Source organism: Pelodiscus sinensis, chromosome 24, assembly GCF_049634645.1.
Source record: "Pelodiscus sinensis isolate JC-2024 chromosome 24, ASM4963464v1, whole genome shotgun sequence".
In the NCBI taxonomy this organism is placed as follows: Eukaryota; Metazoa; Chordata; order Testudines; family Trionychidae; genus Pelodiscus; species Pelodiscus sinensis.
Genome location: NC_134734.1, coordinates 10198644 through 10220747, shown reverse-complemented (window position 1 = coordinate 10220747; position 22104 = coordinate 10198644). Strand labels below are relative to the sequence as shown.

General features: G+C 54.3%; 2 protein-coding genes across 10 annotated transcripts in view; one reads left to right on the top strand and one right to left on the bottom strand.

Moving 5' to 3' along the window:
* Positions 1 to 22104, bottom strand: part of DNAH2 (dynein axonemal heavy chain 2) — a 293067-nt gene that overhangs the window by 218077 nt on the left and 52886 nt on the right. For all 9 annotated transcript variants that reach the window (XM_075908075.1, XM_075908072.1, XM_075908076.1 and 6 more), the window contains 10 exons: positions 21690 to 21928; positions 20855 to 21046; positions 20190 to 20347; positions 19005 to 19092; positions 17812 to 18017; positions 17051 to 17180; positions 16437 to 16619; positions 7395 to 7609; positions 6967 to 7113; positions 292 to 448 (listed from right to left, as the gene is read on the bottom strand). In XM_075908075.1, the coding sequence (XP_075764190.1) occupies positions 292 to 448; positions 6967 to 7113; positions 7395 to 7609; positions 16437 to 16619; positions 17051 to 17180; positions 17812 to 18017; positions 19005 to 19092; positions 20190 to 20347; positions 20855 to 21046; positions 21690 to 21928 (1715 nt within the window). The remainder of the gene's footprint in view (positions 1 to 291; positions 449 to 6966; positions 7114 to 7394; positions 7610 to 16436; positions 16620 to 17050; positions 17181 to 17811; positions 18018 to 19004; positions 19093 to 20189; positions 20348 to 20854; positions 21047 to 21689; positions 21929 to 22104) is intronic.
* On the top strand, positions 1355 to 4375 carry LOC142819654 (uncharacterized). Its single transcript, XM_075908104.1, has 2 exons — positions 1355 to 3501; positions 3755 to 4375. Exons 1-2 carry the CDS (start codon positions 3028 to 3030, stop codon positions 3965 to 3967), a joined length of 687 nt encoding a protein of 228 aa, XP_075764219.1. The 5' UTR covers positions 1355 to 3027; the 3' UTR covers positions 3968 to 4375.

The following is a 22104-nucleotide window of genomic DNA, read 5'->3' as shown; positions in this document are numbered from 1 at the left end:
CTGGGCTCCATGTTTCTACTTCTTCACTCACTAACCAGAGGCTGTTGTTTGCCATGCTGGGTTCTTTGCTCCTTACCTTCATAGATGCGCAATAAGCAGAGAACACCTGTGTTCTGAATCTCCCCCACTGCACCCAAAACTAAGCTGAGTGAGCAGTGTGCACATAAACAGAATGCCAGCAGCTGGAGATCCCTTACACGTCTGCTTCTTGAGATCTCCATGTAGGAAGGATGGAACTTTGGGACTGGCTATTCAGGCTTGGGGGGCAGTGGAGGCTGCAGGAAAGCTCACCTTGCTGGCATGCAGTCGGCACTCACCAATGAAGGCAGTGCTAGCCCCTTTCAGTGACCAGTGCAGCTTCTTCAGGCCGGGCTGGATCTTCTTGTCCAGGTATCGGATCCGCTCCTTGAACAAGGCCCTCTCCTCTGGGGACAGCATAGCAATGATCCTAAATAGGGGAGCACAAGTAAAATGGACTGATGAAGAGCTAAGGTTTAATATTATTACTAATCTGCTGAAAGGATGGTCTAAAGGAGGCCACTGCTCTCCTCTATCACTAGGGTCAGGCCAAGAAATTAACAAGTTTGAAGAGGCGTCTGGCAAGGTCTGAGAGGTAATCAGAAAAACAGATTGGGGCAGGAAGAGACCAGATGCCAGTCCAACCAGAATGATGGGGGGAGGGGAGAGAGTGAAACTCCCACCTTGTCCCAGCACAGGAGGATGGGGATCACCCAAGTACATCTGTTCCAACAACAACTGAGCCCTGAGTGCCAACAAGCCAGCATGACACAAACACTCCCTCTTCGGTCATGTTAAAAATACACTTGCCAAAACGAACCTGTTTCAAGCAACACTATCTCTGCAGAAAAACGCCCCCAAGTCACACTTTTAAAAATACCAGAGCAAAGAGAAACCCTCCTCCCCACGACAGTTTAGTCATGAGACAGCTCACTCATTCCTTCACTCATTTCTTCAACTGATGGTGGTACCAGACTGGGAGTGGTGAAGATTGACTCAATGTGCATCCCCCACACAATCTCCCCCCAAAACATGCAAACTCCCTCAACCGACAAGCCAAGGTTTTTCTCTGGAGAAACCTGCTGTAGTGCGGAGAGGGAGTTCTGGGGGGCCAATCAGCGTCAATTATCCTAGTGGCTTTTGTGACTAGGACATCTGTTCTGCTAAGAACTGGATTCAGATCCCAACCCCCTACAATTCATTTCACATAAGGACCACCAAATGGGCATCACATGGAAATGGTTTTCAGTCACCACCAACATGCGTCTGAACTGAAACCAAGATCCTAGAGGTGAAGGGCTACACAGCCCATTCCTCAATACCAAGGACCACCTTGTCCCTCAACCTGGGAGTAGATGGGAACTGGCACCTGATCTAAATGAAATGTGAAAACTCAGGTTTGAACTTTTAAAGACACCTCTTATTTGGAAATCAGATTTGACCCCCTACCATAAGACCTCTCAGAATCAGGCAATTACAGAGAGCCAGGGAGGTGACAGAGATGTATAAAAAGTTGCAACTATATACACAATCGTGCATCACTGACTGTGTCCCTCTCTCACTACATACCACTTGCCTTCTCAGATCATAAGCTATTCAGAGAGGCCCTGTTTTTCTGGTGTTTGTCCAGCACTTGGCACATGTGGACCCTGACGGCTGAAAAATGCAGGCAAGAGAATCATACACTTGACTACTCAAGGTCAAGCTGTACAACTAGCTAGGCTCTTGTCCCCACTGTGGCAGGGCCCTTTGTGCAGAAATTAGTGGAAATCTGTCTTCTCTGGTTTTCCAATTCTCACCAAAAACAGTGAAATTCTGACATTCTGAAATTCTGGGGTGGGGAGTGGCACGGTGGAGTAGGGGCTATAGTCAAACCCAAGTGTGATCCTCAAGAAGGGGTATCATCCCAAGGACGGGTTCCTCCGTGGGCCGTGGGAAGTGGTCCCAGGAGACAGAGCGGCCTATGGTCTAACACTTGGGGGTGGGTTGTGACCCCATGGATGCTGGCACACTGAAGGGGTTCTTCCTGGCAATTGTGGGGCGCTGCAAGTATAGGCCTGTGAGGCTGCAAGCCCTTAAGAACAGCAGGGAGATGGCTGATATCCTTCTCTTTAAGAGGAACATTGTCGAGCTGTGAAAGGAGAGAGAGATGAAGATCGGAGGGTTCAACAAAGCCCAGCTAATTGTCCAGCTGCCAGAAAATGATCCCCCCATAGAGCTGGATCCTGTCAGAGCTGGGAGCAACCAAACACCTCCATGGACTACACCATAACCGAAAGGGCCCAGCTCCAAGATACTGAGACAAAGCCTGCTCCTGCAGGACTACGGCATGGATGGGTTCTGTGTTAAGGACAGTGCCAAGCTGTGGCTGATGCTCTGGTGTAGAGAGAGGGCCTGAACTTTCCTAGGTCACTAGATAAGTGACCCTGCTCAGTTACATCTCGAAGAGTGGAGATAAGTGACAAAGTGGGGACTGTATTCACTCTGTTTGCTTTGTTATGTTGTATATGATTGCTACGGTCTTGTGCTGCTCCTTTGTAACACTATAAGTGTGCCTCAGTTTCCCTGGGGACTGCACTGATGTCCAGCTTGGGATGGGAGTTTTGGGTGTGACTCTCTCGGTACGTCTACACTACAGTGCTAACTCGAACTAACTTAGTTCGAATTAGTTAATTCGAACTAAGCTAATTCGAACTAGCGCATCTAGAACTAAAAACTAGTTCGAATTAGCGTTTTGCTAATTCGAACTAGCGCGTCCACACTGATTGGACGCAGGGGGGCATTTAAGGGCAGCTGAAACCGGTTCTGGCAGGGCATCAGGTCCGTAGATGCTTTGTGTGGCTGCTGTCTGAAGCTATCTGAGGCTCGAGCTTAAAGGGACCCCCCTGGACAGCCGGTTCTCAGCTTTTCCTGCTTGCTTGCCAACCTCGCCGAGGGACAGCAAAGCGTTGGTCTCTGTGCCCGTCTGTGTCGGGGCTTCCCTTCGGGGGGGCCGCCGCAGGTGGCAACATGGAGCCACGGCTCACCCTGCACCTTCTGGTGCAAGTTCTGGACTTGCTGCTGCAAGCCTGCCAGCAATGGCTCGAGGCTGCCTGGCACCACCTGGTGAACATCAGCCCCCTGCCTCTCCGCCTGGCCGCCCTGGGGGCCGTGGAGGAGCTGCGGCGGCGCCCCGGCACCGGCGTGCCCCGCCGCGTCTGGCGTCTGGACACCAGCACCGACTGGTGGGACCGCATCGTCCTGGAGCGCTGGGAGGACCGACAGTGGACCCAGAACTTCAGGATGAGGAGGGACACCTTCCTGGAGCTCTGCGAGTGGCTCGCCCCTGCCCTGCACAGAAGGGACACTCGCATGAGACCCGCCATCCCCCTCCAGAAGCGGGTGGCCATCGCCCTCTGGAAGCTCTCCACGCCGGACAGCTACCGATCCGTCGGGAACCAGTTCGGCGTGGGGAGATCCACCGTCGGAGCGGTGCTCATGCAGGTATGGCACTCGTCGGCCACCGAGCCGGGGGGGAGGGAGGCTGCGAGAAGGGGATGGGCCGCCCCAGGGACAAAGGGGGGGCGGGAGGAGGCGAAAGCGCCCCGCACCAGAGGGGTCGGGCAGTCCTGGCCGTACTACACGCTGCCAGGGGGGTTGCTTCCGGGGGTGGGGCGAGGGGCACTGCCAGGGCACGAACGCTCCCAGCCACCCGGGCGCCCCACTGATTGGCGCTTTGCTGTGTCTCTCTCCGCAGGTGGTCAAGGCCATCAACCGGGTGCTGCTCCGCAGGGTGGTCCGCCTCACCGACCCGGACGCCGTCATCCGGGGCTTCGGCGCCCTCGGCTTCCCCAACTGCGGAGGGGGCCATCGACGGGACGCACATCCCCATCCGTGCCCCAGAACACCAGGCGTCCCGGTACGTCAACCGCAAGGGGTACTTCTCCGTGATCCTGCAGGCCGTGTGTGACCACCGGGGCCAGTTCACGGACATTAATGTGGGCTGGTCCGGCAAAGCACACGACGCCCGGGTGTACCGCAACTCCTCCGTGTACCAGCAGCTGCAGGCCGGGACCTTCTTCCCCGACCGCCACATCAGGGTCGGGGACGTGGACATGCCCGTGTGCCTGGTGGGGGATGCCGCCTACCCACTGCAGCCCTGGCTCATGAAGCCCTACACGGGGCACCTCAATCCCTCCCGCCAGGTCTTCAATGCCAGGCTGACCAGGGCCCGCATAGTGGTGGAGGGGGCCTTCGGACGACTGAAAGCCCGCTTTCGATGCCTCCTCACCCGTCTGGACCTGGCCGAGCACAACATCCCTCCCGTGGTGGCAGCATGTTGTGTGCTCCACAATTTGCGTGAGCGGAAGGGGGAGGCTTTCCTGCCAGCCTGGATGGCTGAGGCTGACCGCAAGGCTGGACACTACGGTCAGCCCCGCACCGCCGCCATCCGGGAAGCCCAGCGGGGGGCCGTCCGTATCCGGGAAGCCCTGCGGGAGAGCTTCCTGGTGGTGGAGGAGGACTGACCTCTCCCTGCATGCCCCACTAGGGCCTTCTTCCACCCTACCCCCCTTCCCCTTTCCCCTCCCTACCTACTGTCAAATAAAGACACCTGTTTTTGAAACAAAAATGTCTGTTTATTTCACAGAACTGGGTGGTGGAAGGGAGGAATGAGGGTGGGAGAGGGGAGGGGGAAACCTGGGACGAGGGAGCTGGAAGGGGAGGGAAGGGAGGAAGGGAAAGGAAAGCTCAGGGGTGGGAGTCCGGCTGCCTCTCCCGTCTCGCCACACTGCGGGTCCGGGGTGGGAAATGGTTGTGGGGGGGGGGGGCAGGAGGGACAGGGGGTGTGGAGGAAGCAGGAGCGGAAGCAGGAGCGGGAGCAGGAGGAGCAGGGGGAGCAGGGGGAGCAGGGGGAGGAGGAAATGGGAAGCGGTCGAGCAGGCTCTGGAGGTGGCCTCGCAGGGCACGGCCCTGCTCCTCCAGGGCCTCCAGACTCCTCCGGCGCAGCCTCAGGTCCTCCTGGACCCAGTGGTCCTGGGTGCGGAGCTGGTGGTCCATGAACCGGAGGTGCCGCCGCTGATACTCCTCCTTGTTCCTGGCTCTCCTGCTTGCCCGGGCACGGGCAGCTGCTGCAGGCGGTGTGGTGCGCCCTGCAGGCCCAGGTGCTGCAGCTGTGGTGCAACAAGACCAGCGGTCAATTACCCCAGGGGCCCAGGTGTGTGAAACCCAGCTCCCCTTTGCAAGGCCAGGGCCCCTGCAGGATCCCCAGCTGCTGCTCCGTGGTGGGCAAGGCCCAGGCGCACGGTCCCGGGGCTCCCTCTCGCCCCAGCCCCCCGTACACATAAGGGGAACACAATGGTACTCACAGGTGGACGCCTCCCCGGCCTCAGATGACGCAGGCGAGCGGCTCTGTGGGGTGCCTCGGGGTTCCCGGGTCCCGGGCAGGCTGGCGGCAGGCTCCTGGCTCTCAGAGCCCTCCTCCTCCGTCTCCAGGAGAGAGCCCTCTGCCCCGGAGTCAATCACGTCCCGGGGGGCAGGGACGGCATGAGCCCCCAGGAGGCGGTCCAGGGCGTGGAAGTGGGGGCAGGCCTCTGGGTTGGCCCCTGGCTGGCAGGCCCGGGAGTAGGACTGCCGCAGGTCTTTGACCTTGCAGCGGACCTGCTCCCGGCTGCGCTGGTGGCCCCTGGCGGCCAGGCTGGCAGCCATGCGGCCATAGACGGCCGCGTTCCTGTGGCTAGTGCGGAGATCGTGGACATTGGAGGCTTCCCCCCAAACCTCGATGAGGTCCACGATCTCCGCACTTGACCAAGCGGGCGCCCGCCTTTTGCGCCCCCGGGCAGGCTCCTAGGAGCCGCCAGGCTGGTCCTGGGGAGCAGTGGAGGGCTGGGAGCCCTCGGGTGGCTGGCTCATCCTGTGGCAGGCACAGGGTCTGCTGGCACGGGTGCTTGCAGCCTTGCAACTGGCACAAACACTGTAGCCAGCCCGTGGCCCTTTAAGGGCTCCGGGGCCGGGAGGGGGGCCATAGAGTTTCCCTGGTGTTGGCCAGAGTGGCCACCAGGGAAACCTGGGAAGCCTTAGCCTCCCACTAGTTCGAATTAAGGGGCTACACACCCCTTAATTCGAACTAGCTAGTTCGAACTAGGCTTAATCCTCGTAAAATGAAGTTTACCTAGTTCGAACTAAGCGCTCCGTTAGTTCGAATTAAGTTCGAACTAACGGAGCGCTAGTGTAGCGCCTAGGAAAGTTAGTTCGAACTAACGTCCGTTAGTTCGAACTAACTTTGTAGTGTAGACATACCCTCACTGAGGGTGAGTGTAACCTGAGCCTCATTGAGAGGTGCAACTAGGAGACATTAGGTGACACCTTTTGGCCTGGAAGCTGGACAGAGGAGGAGGCAAGGCTGCTTGCAGGGCTGGGACCGGTTGCATAGTGTGAGAGTTTTCTTGGCTGGCTTAGGATGCAGGGAGAGGGCCCTGGCTCTAGGCCCCTCTCTCCCAAGGATGGATTGTACTGGCTGCTCCTTGTTCCTGTGTTAACTTCAAGTCTGTGCTATGCTGTAACCCTTTGAACGAATAAACCTTCTGTTCTATTTGCTGGATAAGAGTCCCATCTGACTGCAGATGGGGGTGCAGGACCCAAAGACTCCTCCCCCCTCAGTGACGGGGGTTAGCTGAAGCTGGAGAGATGACAGGACTGGCCAGCATGGAGGGCTGAAGAGCCTGATTAAGAATAGGGTGACCTAACAGGAGGTCACCACCTAAGCAACCAAATGGTTTGAGCAAAATCTGATTTTCCCCCAAATCAACCAGCTCCAGTCCACTGACACCTAAAAGATTCCCTGAACATCTGGAGTCAGCCAGACATGGCTTTGAAAAGTTAGACAGACAGCTTTCCCTGCCTTAAAATGCTGAGAGGCATCCGACCAGGAGGCTGCTGAACGCTAGCAGTAGAATGGCAAGGATGGCAAACCTGTTATAGTCCCGGGCAACCAGGAGCAAATTCTCACGGAGGTTTCGCAGATCTTCCTTCCTGTCATAAACTTCCACTACATAGTGGGGGATCTCAAAAAGCAGCCTTTCCCAGTAATGGATTTCCACAAATAATTTCAGCAAATCCCTGCAAAAGGAAGCAACAGGAAAGGCCTGTCACACTCGACACCCACCTCCTGCCGCCCCAGCAGGGGCAGCCCTAGACTAGCTGCTAGCAACTGGCGCCCTAGGCAAACCATGCAATCGGCGCCCCCATCTCCAAGCCCCTCAATGATATTGAGCCATCATTTGGCGCCCCATTTAACTTGGCACCCTAGGCAACTGCCTAGTTCGCCTACATGGACGGGCTGCCCCTGTGTCCCAAAAACTGGTCTGCCCAGGAGATAGTGGCAGACCAGTCCCACTTACTTGTCAAAATTAATGTCCAACATGCCACTCTTCTCAGTGCTGAGGATAAGGAGGGGAGTGTCCAAGCGTTTAAGGCTGTCTTTGTCCAGAGTCTGAGTCCATTCCTGGAATGTTTTCCTCTCAATCTCATCCATGGCCTGGATCAGCAGCTGATAAGCCTGAAAGCTCTCTTCCCCTGTCCCAATATGGGGCAGGAAGTGAGCATTGGAAAGACACTGCAAGGCAGATGGAAAGCTTCAACCAGTGTTTATACTTCCACTGTGGAGAACGGGGAGCAACATTTTGCATAGGAGGAGCAGAAATCATTAGCTAGGAAGAGGCTATTGAGGGCAGATATTGCACCTCATTCCTGACTCTCAGCCTTACTCCTCTCCCTGCTATTCCAGTCCTAAAATCCACGCAGCTCAACCCTGACTCAGGGTACGTCTACACTACAGCGCTAGTTCGAACTAACTTAGTTCGAATTAGTTAATTCGAACTAAGCTAGTTCGAACTAACGCATCTAGAACTAAAAACTAGTTCAAACTAGCGTTTTGCTAGTTCGAACTAGTAAGTCCACATTGAGTGGACTCTGAACAGGGCTTAATGATGGCCGGAAGCAGTGCCGGCAGGGCATAAAAGGAGGACTTAGAGCATGGAGATACTGTCTCAGGCTAGCCGAGGGCTGCGCTTAAAGGGTCCCGACCCCCACCCCGGACACACAGTTCTAAAGGGTGCCCCGCTTGCAAAGAAGTTCTGGCTTGGAGTGCCCTGAGTGCCCACACTGGGCACATCACACCACTCGGCCATCAGCCCGGCTGCACTTGCCGCAGGCTGCCATCTGGGGAGAGGGAGTAATTGGGGGGCTGCAGGAGAGCTTCCACCCCCAGAAGCCCGCAGAGCCAGCCCAGTCCTCCCCATTGGGGGCTCGTACCCCATTCCTCCCTCACCTCCTTCCACTTGCCCTTCCCTAGCCCCCCTTCTTATTGATGTACAAAATAAAGATAACGTTTCTTCCAACATTGACTCTGTCTTTATTGAAAAAAACTGGGGGAGACTGGGAAAAGGAGGTGGGAGAGGGGAAGAGAAAGGCTGGGAGAGGGGAGGGCAACTAACATGATCAGGGGTTGGGAACAGGTCCCAGATGAAGAGAGGCTACAGAGACTGGGACTGTTCAGCTTAGAAAAGAGGAGACGGAGGGGGGACAGGATAGAGGTCTCTAAAAGCAGGGGTTGGGTGGAGAGGGTGCATTCAGAAAAGTTCTTCCTGAGTTCCCATAAAGAAGGACTAGAGGACACCAAAGGAAAGGACTGGGTAGCAGGCTTGAAACTAGTAAGAGAAAGTTGTTGTTCTTGACAAAGCAAATAGTTAACCTGTGGAACTCCTTGCTGCAGGAGGCTGTGAAGGCTACAACTAGAACAGAGTTTACATAGAAGTGAGATCAAGTGATGGAGGTTGGGTCCATGGAGTCCTATTAGCCAGAGGGTAGGAGTGGTGTCCCTGCCCAAAGTTTGTGGAAGGCTGGAGAGGGATGGCACGAGACAAATGGCTTGGTCATTGTCTTCGGTCCATCCCCTCCAGGGTCCCTAGGGTTGGCCGCTGTTGGCAGACAGGCTACTGGGCTAGATGGACCTTTGGTCTGACCCAGTACGGCCATTGTAAGCTCAGGGCTCAGGGTCGGGGGTCTCAGTGGACCCCCTTGATTTTCATGCACACCTGCTCCTGGGTGGCCAGGCTGGCAGCTCTCCTGCCCTAGACGGCCACTTTCCTGTGCCTAGTGCGGAGATCGTGGACGAGGTCCACGATGTCCGCACTAGCCCAGGAAGGTGCCCGCCTCTTGCGGTCCAGGGCAAGCTCCCGGGAGCCGCCAGCCTGGTCCCGGCAAGAGGGGGTGGGCTGGGGGGCATCGGGTGGGTGGCTCTGTGCCGTGCCAGGTGCAGGGTCTGCTAGCTGGGTGCTGGCAGGCTTGCACCTGGCACGGGCACCGTAGCCAGCCCGTGCCCCTTTAAGGGGTCCGGGGCCGGGAGGGGGGCATAGAGTTTCCCTGGTGTTGGCCAGAGTGGCCACCAGGGAAACCTGGGGAGGGCTAGCCTCCCACTAGTTCGAACTAAAGGGCTACACAGCCCTTAGTTCGAACTAGCTAGTTCGAACTAGGCGTTAGTCCTCGTAAAATGAGGTTTGCCTAGTTCGAACTAAGCGCTCCGCTAGTTCGATTCAAATTCGAACTAGCGGAGCGCTAGTGTAGCGCATAGGAAAGTTAGTTCGAACTAACATCCGTTAGTTCGAACTAACTTTCTAGTGTAGACATACCCTCACAGTCCCACTTTCAACCCCCATACACACCACTATCGCAGCCCTGGACTCCCCTCGCCCATCTCTGGGGTCCCAGCTCACAGTCCCCTGCTGTCCAGACCTTCACTCTCCAAACGCACCTAGGTGATTAAGTGAAATCCAAAGATAAAATTCTCACTGGACAGTCAGCTCTTTGGGTACGTCTACACTACAGCGCTAGTTCGAACTAACTTAGTTCGAATTAGTTAATTCGAACTAAGCTAGTTCGAACTAACGCATCTAGAACTAAAAACTAGTTCGAACTAGCGTTTTGCTAGTTCGAACTAGCAAGTCCACATTGAGTGGACTCTGAACAGGGCTTAAGGATGGCCGGAAGCAGTGCCGGCAGGGCATCAGAGGAGGACTTAGAGCGTGGAGATGCTGTCTCAGGCTAGCCGAGGGCTGCGCTTAAAGGGTCCCGACCCCCACCCCGGACACACAGTTCTAAGGGGTGCCCCGCTTGCAAAGAAGTTCTGGCTTGGAGTGCCCTGAGTGCCCACACTGGGCACATCACACCACTCGGCCATCAGCCCGGCTGCACTTGCCGCAGGCTGCCATCTGGGGAGAGGGAGTAATTGGGGGGCAGCAGGAGAGCTTCCACCCCCAGAAGCCTGCAGAGCCAGCCCAGTCCTCCCCATCGGGGGCTCGTACCCCATTCCTCCCTCACCTCCTTCCACTTACCCTTCCTTAGCCCCCCTTCTTATTGATGTACAAAATAAAGATAACGTTTCTTCCAACATTGACTCTGTCTTTATTGAAAAAAAACTGGGGGAGACTGGGAAAAGGAGGTGGGAGAGGGGAAGAGAAAGGCTGGGAGAGGGGAGGGCAACTAACATGATCAGGGGTTGGGAACAGGTCCCATATGAAGAGAGGCTACAGAGACTGGGACTTCTCAGCTTAGAAAAGAGGAGACGGAGGGGGGACAGGATAGAGGTCTCTAAAAGCAGGAGTTGGGTGGAGAGGGTGCATACAGAAAAGCTCTTCATTAGTTCCCATAAAGAAGGACTAGAGGACACCAAAGGAAAGGAATGGGTAGCAGGCTTGAAACTAGTAAGAGAAAGTTGTTGTTCTTGACAAAGCAAATAGTTAACCTGTGGAACTCCTTGCTGCAGGAGGCTGTAAAGGCTACAACTAGAACAGAGTTTAAAGGGAAGTGAGATCAAGTCATGGAGGTTGGGTCCATGGAGTCCTATTAGCCAGAGGGTAGGAGTGGTGTCCCTGCCCAAAGTTTGTGGAAGGCTGGAGAGGGATGGCACGAGACAAATGGCTTGGTCATTGTCTTCGGTCCATCCCCTCCAGGGTCCCTAGGGTTGGCCGCTGTTGGCAGACAGGCTACTGGGCTAGATGGACCTTTGGTCTGACCCAGGACGGTCATTGTAAGCTCAGGGCTCAGTGTCGGGGGTCTCAGTGGACCCCCTTGATTTTCATGCACACCTGGTCCTGGGTGGCCAGGCTGGCAGCTCTCCTGCCCTAGACGGCCACTTTCCTGTGCCTAGTGCGGAGATCGTGGACAAGGTCCACGATGTCCGCACTAGCCCAGGAAGGTGCCCGCCTCTTGCGGTCCAGGGCAAGCTCCCGGGAGCCGCCAGCCTGGTCCCGGCAAGAGGGGGTGGGCTGGGGGGCATCGGGTGGGTGGCTCTGTGCCGTGCCAGGTGCAGGGTCTGCTAGCTGGGTGCTGGCAGGCTTGCACCTGGCACGGGCACCGTAGCCAGCCCGTGCCCCTTTAAGGGGTCCGGGGCCGGGAGGGGGGCATAGAGTTTCCCTGGTGTTGGCCAGAGTGGCCACCAGGGAAACCTGGGGAGGGCTAGCCTCCCACTAGTTCGAACTAAAGGGCTACACAGCCCTTAGTTCGAACTAGCTAGTTCGAACTAGGCGTTAGTCCTCGTAAAATGAGGTTTACCTAGTTCGAACTAAGCGCTCCGCTAGTTCGATTCAAATTCGAACTAGCGGAGCGCTAGTGTAGCGCCTATTAAAGTTAGTTCGAACTAACGTCCGTTAGTTCGAACTAACTTTGTAGTGTAGACATACCCTTTCAGACTAGCATGATAAGGAAACCAACTCACGCACATATGGAGCCACTCATTCAAAGCAATAAAATAAATGGCGGTAGGGCAACCAAAAGCAATTGAAGAGTGAATGTTCTGAAGTCTAGGGCCCTAGAACACTGCGCTGCTGGAGAGGGTTTCTTGCAGAGGAAACAAAAAATGAGAATTGTGACCTCTTATGGTCAATAAAGTTTCCATGGTGCCACCCCAAGAAAACACGATAACTTCCCAGTTGAGTTCTTCTTTCTCATGCTCCCTGCTCACCCCCACTCACCCTGCTTGTTCCTCTCTACATCACTGAACTCTCAAGAGGCAACAAAAGGAACTGAGGAAGGAGAGGGCTGCATGAGCCCCAAAAAAGCAGCTACAGCCAGCTATACTCACTAGGGCCGTGGTCACCAACCCGTCAATCGTGATCGACTAGTCGATTGTGAGACTTCGACCAGTCGATCGCGAGGCTTTCGGGCATCCCCACCCCCCATTTTCCCCCAACCCCGAGAAGCCTGGCTTCCCGCGGGGTGGACGGAAGTCCTGGGTGAAGCCCACGTCACTTCCGAGGGCTCCAGAAGTGTGCAGGCTGCTCCCCTCCCACAGCTCTGTCACGTGTTGGGGGAGGGGGCGTCGGATCCAGAAGAGGAGTCCAGCAGCTTCCCTGCGAGGAGCGAGCGGGAGCGGGAGCGGGGGTCAGCCCCAGGGTTTGGCCCGGGGAGGCTCCTGCGGGGGTTTGGCCCCGGGGAATGCACCCGCGGGGGTTTGGCCCCGTCGCAGGAGGGAAGAGAGGAGGCTGGCTTGGCCAGGCCCCACCGCGGGAGGGGGGTTTGGCCCCAGGGCAGGCACCCGCGGGGGGTTGGCCGTGCTGCAGGCAGGGGTTGGCCGCGCTGTGGGAGAGGGGGTTTGGCCTCGGGGCAGGCATGCGCGGCGTTTCCCTGCTCCGCGTTGGGGGGGGGGGGGGGTCGGGCCCGGGCGAGGAACGTGCTGGCTTCCCTCAGGGGGAGGGGGGGAATCCTGGGAGGAGGCAGATGGAGGAGACTCTCTACTACCACTGGCACCCCATCTCCTGTCCGCACTCCCCGCTTTCCAGACCTCACTCCTCTGTCCCCAGCTACAGAACTCTGTCCCCATTCCCGTCCCCATTCCGCAAACTCTGTCCCCACTCCCCTGTTCCCAGCTACAGAACTCTATCCCCATTCCCATCCTCAGCTACAGAATTCTGTCCCCACTCCCGTCCCCACTCCCTGAACTCTGTCCCCACTGGCACCCTGTCCCCAGCTGCAGAAACCTGTCCTCTGCCCTCCCAGCACCCTGTTTCCTCTCCCCTGACCCCAGCCACAGAACTGTCCCCACAAAATGTATAATTATAAATTCTTCATTTTAGATTTAAATAGCATGAATAAAAAACAGACCATTTATTTCATAACAGTAAACACGTGATTCTAATTTTATATATCACATAATTTAAAAATAAACTGTTTATCAGAGTGTGTAAGTAAGGGCTGGGGATAGCAAGTGATGGACAGGAGGAGAATAGAGAGGGCGGGGCTTCAAGGAAGGGGCGGGGCGGTAGATCTTCACCTGTTCTGAGATTTAAAAAGTGATCTTGGGTGTAAAAAGGTTGGAGACCACTGCACTAGGGAATTCCAACACTGCAGAGCCCTGCACATAAGCGGGACTATGCAGAGGGCACAGTGTAGAAAAGTGGCATCTTGGCTAACTGCTCTCGAGCAACTCCTTCTGTAACTTCAGCCAGCAGTGGGCATCTCCTTTATGCCCTGTTTTAAACTGCTAAGCAGCAATACTATGAAACAGCAGCTGAGTCCCACACCAAAGGCATTTATATTTCAGTGCTGTCTCTTTAAATGCTGCTGTATGGCTGGCAAACTCCTCCACTGCTCCCCTCCAAAGAAAATGATCAATGCACATCTATAACTTAAAAAGTGCTCTGAGATCCTTCAAGACGAAAAATATGAGCAAGAGGTATTTCTATAATCAGTCCCAGCATACCAACAAGACCTATACTCCAGGGCTGAGGCAGCCCATGATTATATGACTAACAGATAAAGTAGGGCAGAGAAACGCGAGCCATGAAGTATGAGAGGTGAGACCTAGAATGCCAAATCCTTGACTTGGCAGGTAAGAAAGGCAGAGATGATTTTCAGGCACTTTGCTTTACTCTGCAACCACATTTCGCAGTTGTGAGTCTGTACATCCTTGAGGCCTTGTGATTGGTGCTGGAAATTCTGTTTTGTTTTTATCACAATGTGTAATTAAACCTGTCAAAGGAACTCACTGATAAAGAATGTTATTGAGGCAAATAGTCAAAGACTTAGATGAATAAGCAACATAGGACAGGGCTAGCCTGAAACAAGGTGGCATGTTACACCTTGAAGCATTAAGTTTTGGCCCCTATCAGAAGCAGACACATCACACTACATCAGGAGTGGCCAACACATTCCAGATGAAGCGCCACAATAGCAGTGGACACAGTGTGAAGAGCCGGGGCAAAATTATTGAGCAAAAAACAAAACAAAACAAAAAAAAAGCCACACTGGGAGGGGGGGGGGGGAGAACATAGGTGCTGGTACATCCATCCCAGGGCACAGCTTTTTGCTTTTGCTTTTTTTGGGGGGTTAACAACTTTTCCCCTGGTCTCCGCAGTCCTGCCCCCCCCCTTTTTTTCGGCTCAATAACTTTGCCCCAGCTCCTCATGCTGTCTCCACTGCTATTGTGGCTCACAAAAAAAAACACTGGGAAGAGGTGAGAGGTGCAAGCTCTGGGAGGGTATTTGAGTGCAGGAGGAAGTAGAGAAGAGGATGCTAGCTCAGGGAGAGGGCTCCAGGCTGGAGAGTGTTGGGGTCAGGGAGAGGGTTGAGGTGCTGAGCAAACCACAGGCTGTGAGGATGCAGGAGTTTGGACTGGGGTACACAAGGGGCTCAGGGCAGGGAGGCTGGGAGTATGATGGGCTCAGATTTGCAGTGTGTGGATGGTGCAGGAGTATTGAGGCAGAAGACTGGGGATGTGGCGGTGCAGGAGTTTGGGGATGTGAGAGGCTCAGGACAGGAGGTTCCAGTATATGATAGGCTCAGGTTTGGAGTCGGGTGGGGAGGGGGGTGCAGGAGTGTTATGATGCTGCAGCCAGATGGGGTCTTGTTGGCTAGGCTTCATTTTTAAATAAATGATGTCAAAACACAAAATCTTTCAGTGTTGTCTTCATTTATGGGGGGAGGGGGGAACCTGTTTTGAGTCAGGGTCACTGACCCACAGAAAAGTCAGTTGGGGCCACACAAGTGAGATGCAAAGAGACAACGGCTCCAAAAAACCCCAAGCCTCACTAATATGGTCCCAACTGTGCTGGTGGGGGCAGGGGACAGGGTGCTGGTGGGTGCTGGGGTAGGGTACTCGTGGAAGGATCTGGCCAGGAGGAGGGGACAGAGACAGCTGGGGCCAGTACCTGGGGATCCTGGGTCTCAGGAAGTGCGCTGGCTGCTCTTCTCCTCCCGTCCCACAGGCACTCCCCCTGCTCTAACCCAATCCCCCACCCCTTCCCCAGAGCCAGGCACAGACACACACCCCAACCAAATTCCCAACCCCCCCCCAGCCAGGCACCGGCCCCCTCTATACCAATCCCCTACCCCCTCCCACTCTAACCTAATTCTTGGGTCCCAGAGGCAGAGCCACCACCACTACAGCCACACGCATCTCCCTCCAGGCACTGGGGCATGTGCGCGGAGCAGCCAGCCTTGTGACGTGCTGGCTGGGATGCCACGTGCACCCCCCCCCCCGAATCCAATCCACCTTTCCTCCCTTCTCTTCCCCTCCCCTCCCCCAGACTAGAGCCAGGCACCACTCCCTCCCCCACTCTAACCTAATTCTTGGGTCCCGGAGCCACTGCTATAGCCATGCGTCTCCCTCCAGGCACTGGGGCACATGCACTGAGCGGCCAGCAAGCCATGTGCACCCCCGCCAACCCAATGCCCCTCCCCTCCCCTTCCCCAGAGCCAGACACCTCCCCTCTCCACTCTAACCCAATCCCCCTCCCCCATTAACCTTATGCCCAAGTCCCAGGGCCTCTGCTGGCACCGCTGCCACCACCCTCTGGAGCTGCTGCTGCTGCCTGCGCTCAGCAGCTGGCTGCTAGCACGTGCAGGCAGTGCTATGTGCAACCCAGCCTGCATGTGCAGAATATGACATAGTGCTCTGGGCCCGTGAGCAGAACGGCACAGGCGGCTCACAGCGGCCGGGTCATGAGAGCGGCTGACCTGAGCAGTTCCGGGTTCCATCCCAGTTTCATCAGGAGCCACCATTTTTTTCTTCAGCTTGCGAGCCGTGGGTTGGCCACCCCTGCACTAGATGAACCATTAGTCTGAGTAGGTGTGGTGTGAAGGCAGGGATACCACACTACACAGACCATTGCCGACACATATGGAAGGCTGGAAGACTGGGCTAGATGGGTACATTGGTCTAACTAGTTCCCAGGAGTGGGATGGGTTTTCAGTCCTGCCCTTTTCCACTGACAAGCAGATTTTGAGAAGGAGCTTTCTTCTGTCCCTTCAAGAGCCACGTCTGCAGCTGATTATGGGGCATCACTACCAGGCTCCCACGGAGAGCTCTGTCCTCTTCAACAGAGAGAGAGAGAAAGGAGAATCCGACATGGGGCCATGAGACAGGGAGAGAGATATGTCAAATTCACCTTTAGGGGTCTGTCGATGCGCCGGCGCAGAGCCCGCATCCAGTGAGCCAGACCCGAGTAATGGCACATGTGTGGTGGCAGGAAGGGCAGCTTCTTGCTCAGCTCTTTGTTGACCAGGGAGAGCTCTCTGTTGAACAGCATGTAAACATCCACAGCTTTCTTGTCAAAGGTGCGCTTGATGGCCTACGAGAGGAAAGAGGGTTATGAAGCACTGGGCCAAGACCACTAGCCATGCAATACAGCAGCTACACTTGCAACCCCTTCCCCATCCAGGGGCTCGTCCCAACCACTGAATAACCTAGAAGCTGTCCCCCTACTTTAGGAAGATGCACTCACTGGCATAATCTGGGGGCTGTCTGCACTCGTCGCCCCTGGCTATCCAGTCTGGGAACAGCCCTCTCACAGCTCACAACACCCCAGTCTCGGAGCATGATTTCCTGACACTCCAGCCTTGGTGCTGCACCTACTCCCCCCTTCCAGGAGCTTCCAAATTTCCCAGCTATCCAGTCAGCAGCTGGCTGGAAGTTTGGCATCTGTGCCTGGAAAGAGTAATAGTCTGGGACACAGTTGCTCTGATGGGGTCTCGTCCTGCTATCCTGGCACAGGCTCCATACCTCTCGTGAGGAAAGGTGATGGAAGATATCCTGGATTTCTACGCCATGCTCCACATCCCTCACCGTCTCAAAGGCTGAAGTGATCAGGTTTTGGGTCATCACCTCCAGGTCTTTGACCCCGGAGCGGAACCTAGCATCACAGGGTACAGGGATTCACAATGAGAATGGAAAAGGTGTTGTACAATAGCAGAGAGAGGCACAAATTCACCACCACCAACTTGTTGGGACAGCACTGATGGCTGAGAGCAGAAAGCCCCAATTAGCGAGGACACGGTGACAGCTCCGGTATCCTTCATGTATACCTCAACAGGCCACATCCTCACTTTTCCAAGCATGCCTCTCACCCAGTCTCCCCTCTTCCTGGAAGATGACAACAGGTAACAAGAGGCACGTATCATCCCTATCCCACAACTGACTCTCTCTCCACTCTCATTCACCATCCCTTGCTTTGTGACAGCAGATCCCTCTGGAACATCCAGCCCTCTCTGCTTGACCAATACCAGAAGGAGTACCTCTGTCACAAAGCCCATTTCCTCCACCGCTAGCCACAGGGGTAGGAAATGGGACCAATTCATCACTACCCACAAAGGTCCTTGCCCAAGCTCTTGGGCACTGGGGCCTATCCTGGCCTGACCCTCTCTGCTGCTACTGCTCAAGTATCATCTGCATGGATGGGACTACACCAGGCGGACTCCCATGCCCACTGCAAGAGCTGTCAGAAGGGGAAGACCCTGCACCTGTGAGCAGAGGCCACTTCTCACCGGTTAAAATCCTCATGCCAGAATGTGTTCTTCACATCCAGGATCTCGCCCTTCATGTTCCGCAGGGTATGCAGATGCTTCTGAAAAGTCTCCTCTATCTCCAGCAAGTTCCGGGTCATCTGGGGACCTCGGTGCCCAAAGAAACAGGGCAATGGGGTCTGCTTCCCATCCTCCCAGCGGGCAAAGTGCTGCTGGCAGTCGCAAACCTATTGGCAGGTGCACCACAGCATTATCAGCTTCATCTTCCCATTACTCTGTATGAATCCCACCCTTACCCACTGACTTGCTGCCTCAGAAGACACATTTCTAATGGCTTCTGGAAGATGCAATTCAAGACCATCCTACCATGGCAGAGCAGCCACCCACCCTGTTGTTATTGTTATACATCTAACCTATGTATCAGCCTGAAGCCTTGACTACCCGCTGAGTCAGTGAAAAGGGATGGAAACAGCTACCGGCATGTTTGGGAGTGCCTTCTATTCAGAATATCTCCAAAATCACTGGATTTTGTTGTCTGTTACCACCCAATTGTTACAGTCTCAGCTATTCTGACTTTAGGAATTACACCTGTGCTAAGCAAGGCATGTACCTATGCCACATCAAGAGTCTGTGGTACCTGAGGTAACTGCCAGCACCTCAACAGCCTGAGTCTGCAGAACAATGGAGACATTGGATGTGTGTAGCAGGTAAGGAGCATCTGCCACAGCCCTGCTACTCATCAACCCCAGGATGGGACACTAAAATGAAATCCACCCGGAGCGGCCAAGATAATCAGACACTCTGAAAATTCCAGCAGGTGCAGAAGTATGCGTTCCCCTCCTCACTCCCCAAGGAGCAGGACTCCCCATTTCATGTGGCAAAAAGCTTTGGACTAACCACTGTTGTGCTGTCAGTGTCAGGAGTGTCTGATGCTAGGTCCTGAGCTGTTAACGATCACTACACAGCACCTGTTACTTGTCTCAAGCACTGCAAGCCAAACTGCTCTGTCATGGAAACAGATGGATTTGTCCTGGTGCACTGCAGAGCAGCCATTGGCCTAAAGCAAATGAACACCGATAACGGGCTGAGATGCAGCCTTCTCTCACAACGACGCCAGGGTGCAAATGCTGCAAGATTACCATCCTGCAGGACAATGCCAGGCCTTGTCCCTAGCCCTGAAACCACAAGGGGGATCATGTATTATTTCCACATACCTCCAGAAGGTCTTTGCAGCGCTGAACAAAGGCATCCACTTGGGCAAAAATGCTAGTCTGGTCAAGGACCCAGCCTTTTCCAGAAAGCCTATTAGAAGTGCAGAAACAGAAAAACTTATCACATCCAACTGTTGCCTCAGATGCAAGCACCAAGAAGGGGAGTACATCCTTCTCAGTGGGAATCTATTAGCTCCGTTGCTTTTCAGGGTCAGCAGCATGTTTACTGCCCAGAGCCTTGCAGTGCCCTGGGGACAGAAGGCAGTGCCCTACTGGTACAGAGGTTAGGAATTTCACATAAGAGGTCCCTAGTTACCACAGACCCTAGGCTCTGCCAATCTGAGGTCTAGGCCATAAATCCCAGGGCAGGATTTTGCAAATGGAACCTATGAGATGTATGCTATTTGAATTGAGAATCAGCCCCCAATGGGCACACTAAGTCTGCTCCCCCTCCCAAGAGAGCCCCAGGAAAGAACAGAAGAGCTCACAGTCTTTGAGACATTGCAGAGACTCTTCCGACTGACAAGGGAGCTAGGGCTGTACTCATGAGCTCTGGGGAGATCATAGACCCAGAGAGCAAATCTGGAGTAAATAATCCCCACTCAGATGTATTTGCCTTGCTTCATTGCTCCTTGTATGTTAATGTCTTGACTTATAAAATATTGATCCAGGTCTATAAATCTGAATCTAAAGCAGACGAGTAACACTTAGACTTAACTGTCAAGGCTCAGGCACCCACTTAAACCTGACATCCCTAATCATAATGATAGATTATGGTTTTTACCACTCAGGAGAATCAGGCAGGAAGGCTGGAGCCAGGCAGAAGGGGCTGGCTCATTTAGGGGGATGGGGCACAGAGCTTTTCCCATCTGGTTCTCTGATTCCACTCATTCCCATCTCCCAGGCAACGAGGGGGGTCTCCATTTGTCCCTAATGGGCTGTATGTCTCTGGCCCACCTTTTGGCACTCTGAACAAAGAATTGACTAGCCCACCCAGACTATCCTTCCTCCGGCCCAGGAAGGGGCTGACAGAGCAGGGCTGACAGCATCTCAGTGGAGGAGGTGGTATAACATAATTGAGATGGATCATTTTGCCAGTACCTGTGCTGTCCCCATTCCTGGGATACAAAGAAGAGTAGCTCATCTGGGTTCTGCAGAGCACAGCTGTCAGGCTGTCCTGCTACCCACCTGTTGTGCATCTGAGCTGCATACAGGTAACAGTCCTTCCACGCATTCACACATGATATACAGTCATGGAGACACTGTCTGCTGGATACCACGTAACCCTCAAAAATCCGGTCCAGGGAAATGTCTCGACAACACATCTGGATAATTTTATTGCTCATCTAAGGAGAAACAATTCAAGGGTCAGTTTAGCTCTGTCAAAGCCTCTTAAAGTAAACAAAGACTATTCCCTGGCAGTGATTTTTAGCAACAGAATCTAGCTTCCCATGAACTTCAATGGCAACACACCTAAAAGTGATTGGAGGAAATTATTTCAGGCAGAGCACAGGAACTTGCTGCCACCAGAGATAACTGAGGCAGAGAGCTTAGTAAAGTTCAAAGCCAAATGAGACTCAGAATAGCCACTACGTGGGCTATAATGCAACCATGCTCTAAACATGTAAACTCAACTTCCTTCCCAGAGCCAGAGCTCACGAGTCCTGACTTTCAGCCCTCTACTCTAGCCACCAGCCCTCACTCCCCTCCCTGAGCCAGAGAGAGAACCCAGGAGTCCTGACTTTAAGCCCTCTACTCTAGCCACTAGACATCAGTCCTCTCCCACAGCCAGAGACAGAAAATAGGAGTCCTGGGACTCCCAGCTCCCCTTGCTCTAACCACTAGCTCCCCACCTTTCGGAAGAGGGCTGTGATTCTCTCTCTGGTATTGTAGTACGGTGAGTTGACCCATATGATGCGGACGAGGCTGATGAGGTGGGGAAGCTTGTCAGGGATGTCTTTGGGCCGCAGTGTGGCCAACTCTTGGAATGGCTCTTTCAGGATGGAAAGGAATCGGAGGTTCGACTGAGCTTGCTCAGACCCATCCTGCAAAGCAAACCCCAAGGGGAAGAGAAAAAACTCAGAGTCCAAAGCGAAAATCACCATGGCTGTTCTCCAAGAGACCATCTCATCTGGGTTTCTAGAAGGCAATCCCATCCTCAGGAACATGGTGACTCAGAATCTGTTAGGCTCCAAGTGAACACAAGAAGCTATGATTGCAAAGCTCCAAGGCCCAAGTTAGACTCTCAAGGCCTTTTCAATTCCTGCACCAAAGTAAAAGTGCATTCCCTCATTGCTGTCTTTAATGCCTAGATTTGAGGGGCATGAGCAAAGCTGTGTGGGACAGTGTGGGACTGGAATAGTAGGGAGGGTTATAGGTCGGTAGTGAGGGAAAGCCACTGAGCTATGTATAGGAAGGACATAGCAGGGGGCAGTGTATTGAGAGTGATGTGTCCTGTGGCTGTGTGCTTCAGAATGGGAACCCAGGGCTGGAAAAGTGAGGAGCATTGTGGATTGGGATTGAGAGATTGAAACTAGGAATGGAATTATTGATTGGGACTGAAGAGCATGCACCCTACAAGCATGAACTTGGCACAAGATTTTACATCAGGGTAGCCAGAGGGGGACACAGTTCCAGTCTACTCTTCACAGAGCTCCCTGCACAGCCTTGCCCGGTCTTCCGTCCTACCTGTATCTGCCTGGCCAGCCTTTGGAAGGGAGCCACGTAGGAGGACTTGGAAAGCAGCAGGATGGACTCTATATGCTTCACCCCCTGCCTACAGAGCTGTTTGCTGATCTCCGACAGATCAGTGCAGCGGTTCTTCCAGAACTCAATCTCTTCCAGTGGCCCTGTGCTCTCCCTGCTCTCCACTGCCTCCTGTGCCCTCAGCACCTCCTTGATCTGGCGCGTCCAGTGGATCATGGAAGCTGGAACAAAAAGCCAGACAAACCCAAAGAAGTTAGGTAATCAGACATTTTTCTGGGCTCTAGTGTCCAGTCCTAGATGGCAGGGTATGAGAAGCAATCTACGTTACTGCTTAAGGATTTTTCTGTTTCTCCTCCACTAGCTGGATAGGTATATTCTACTGGAGCACATGGTGCTG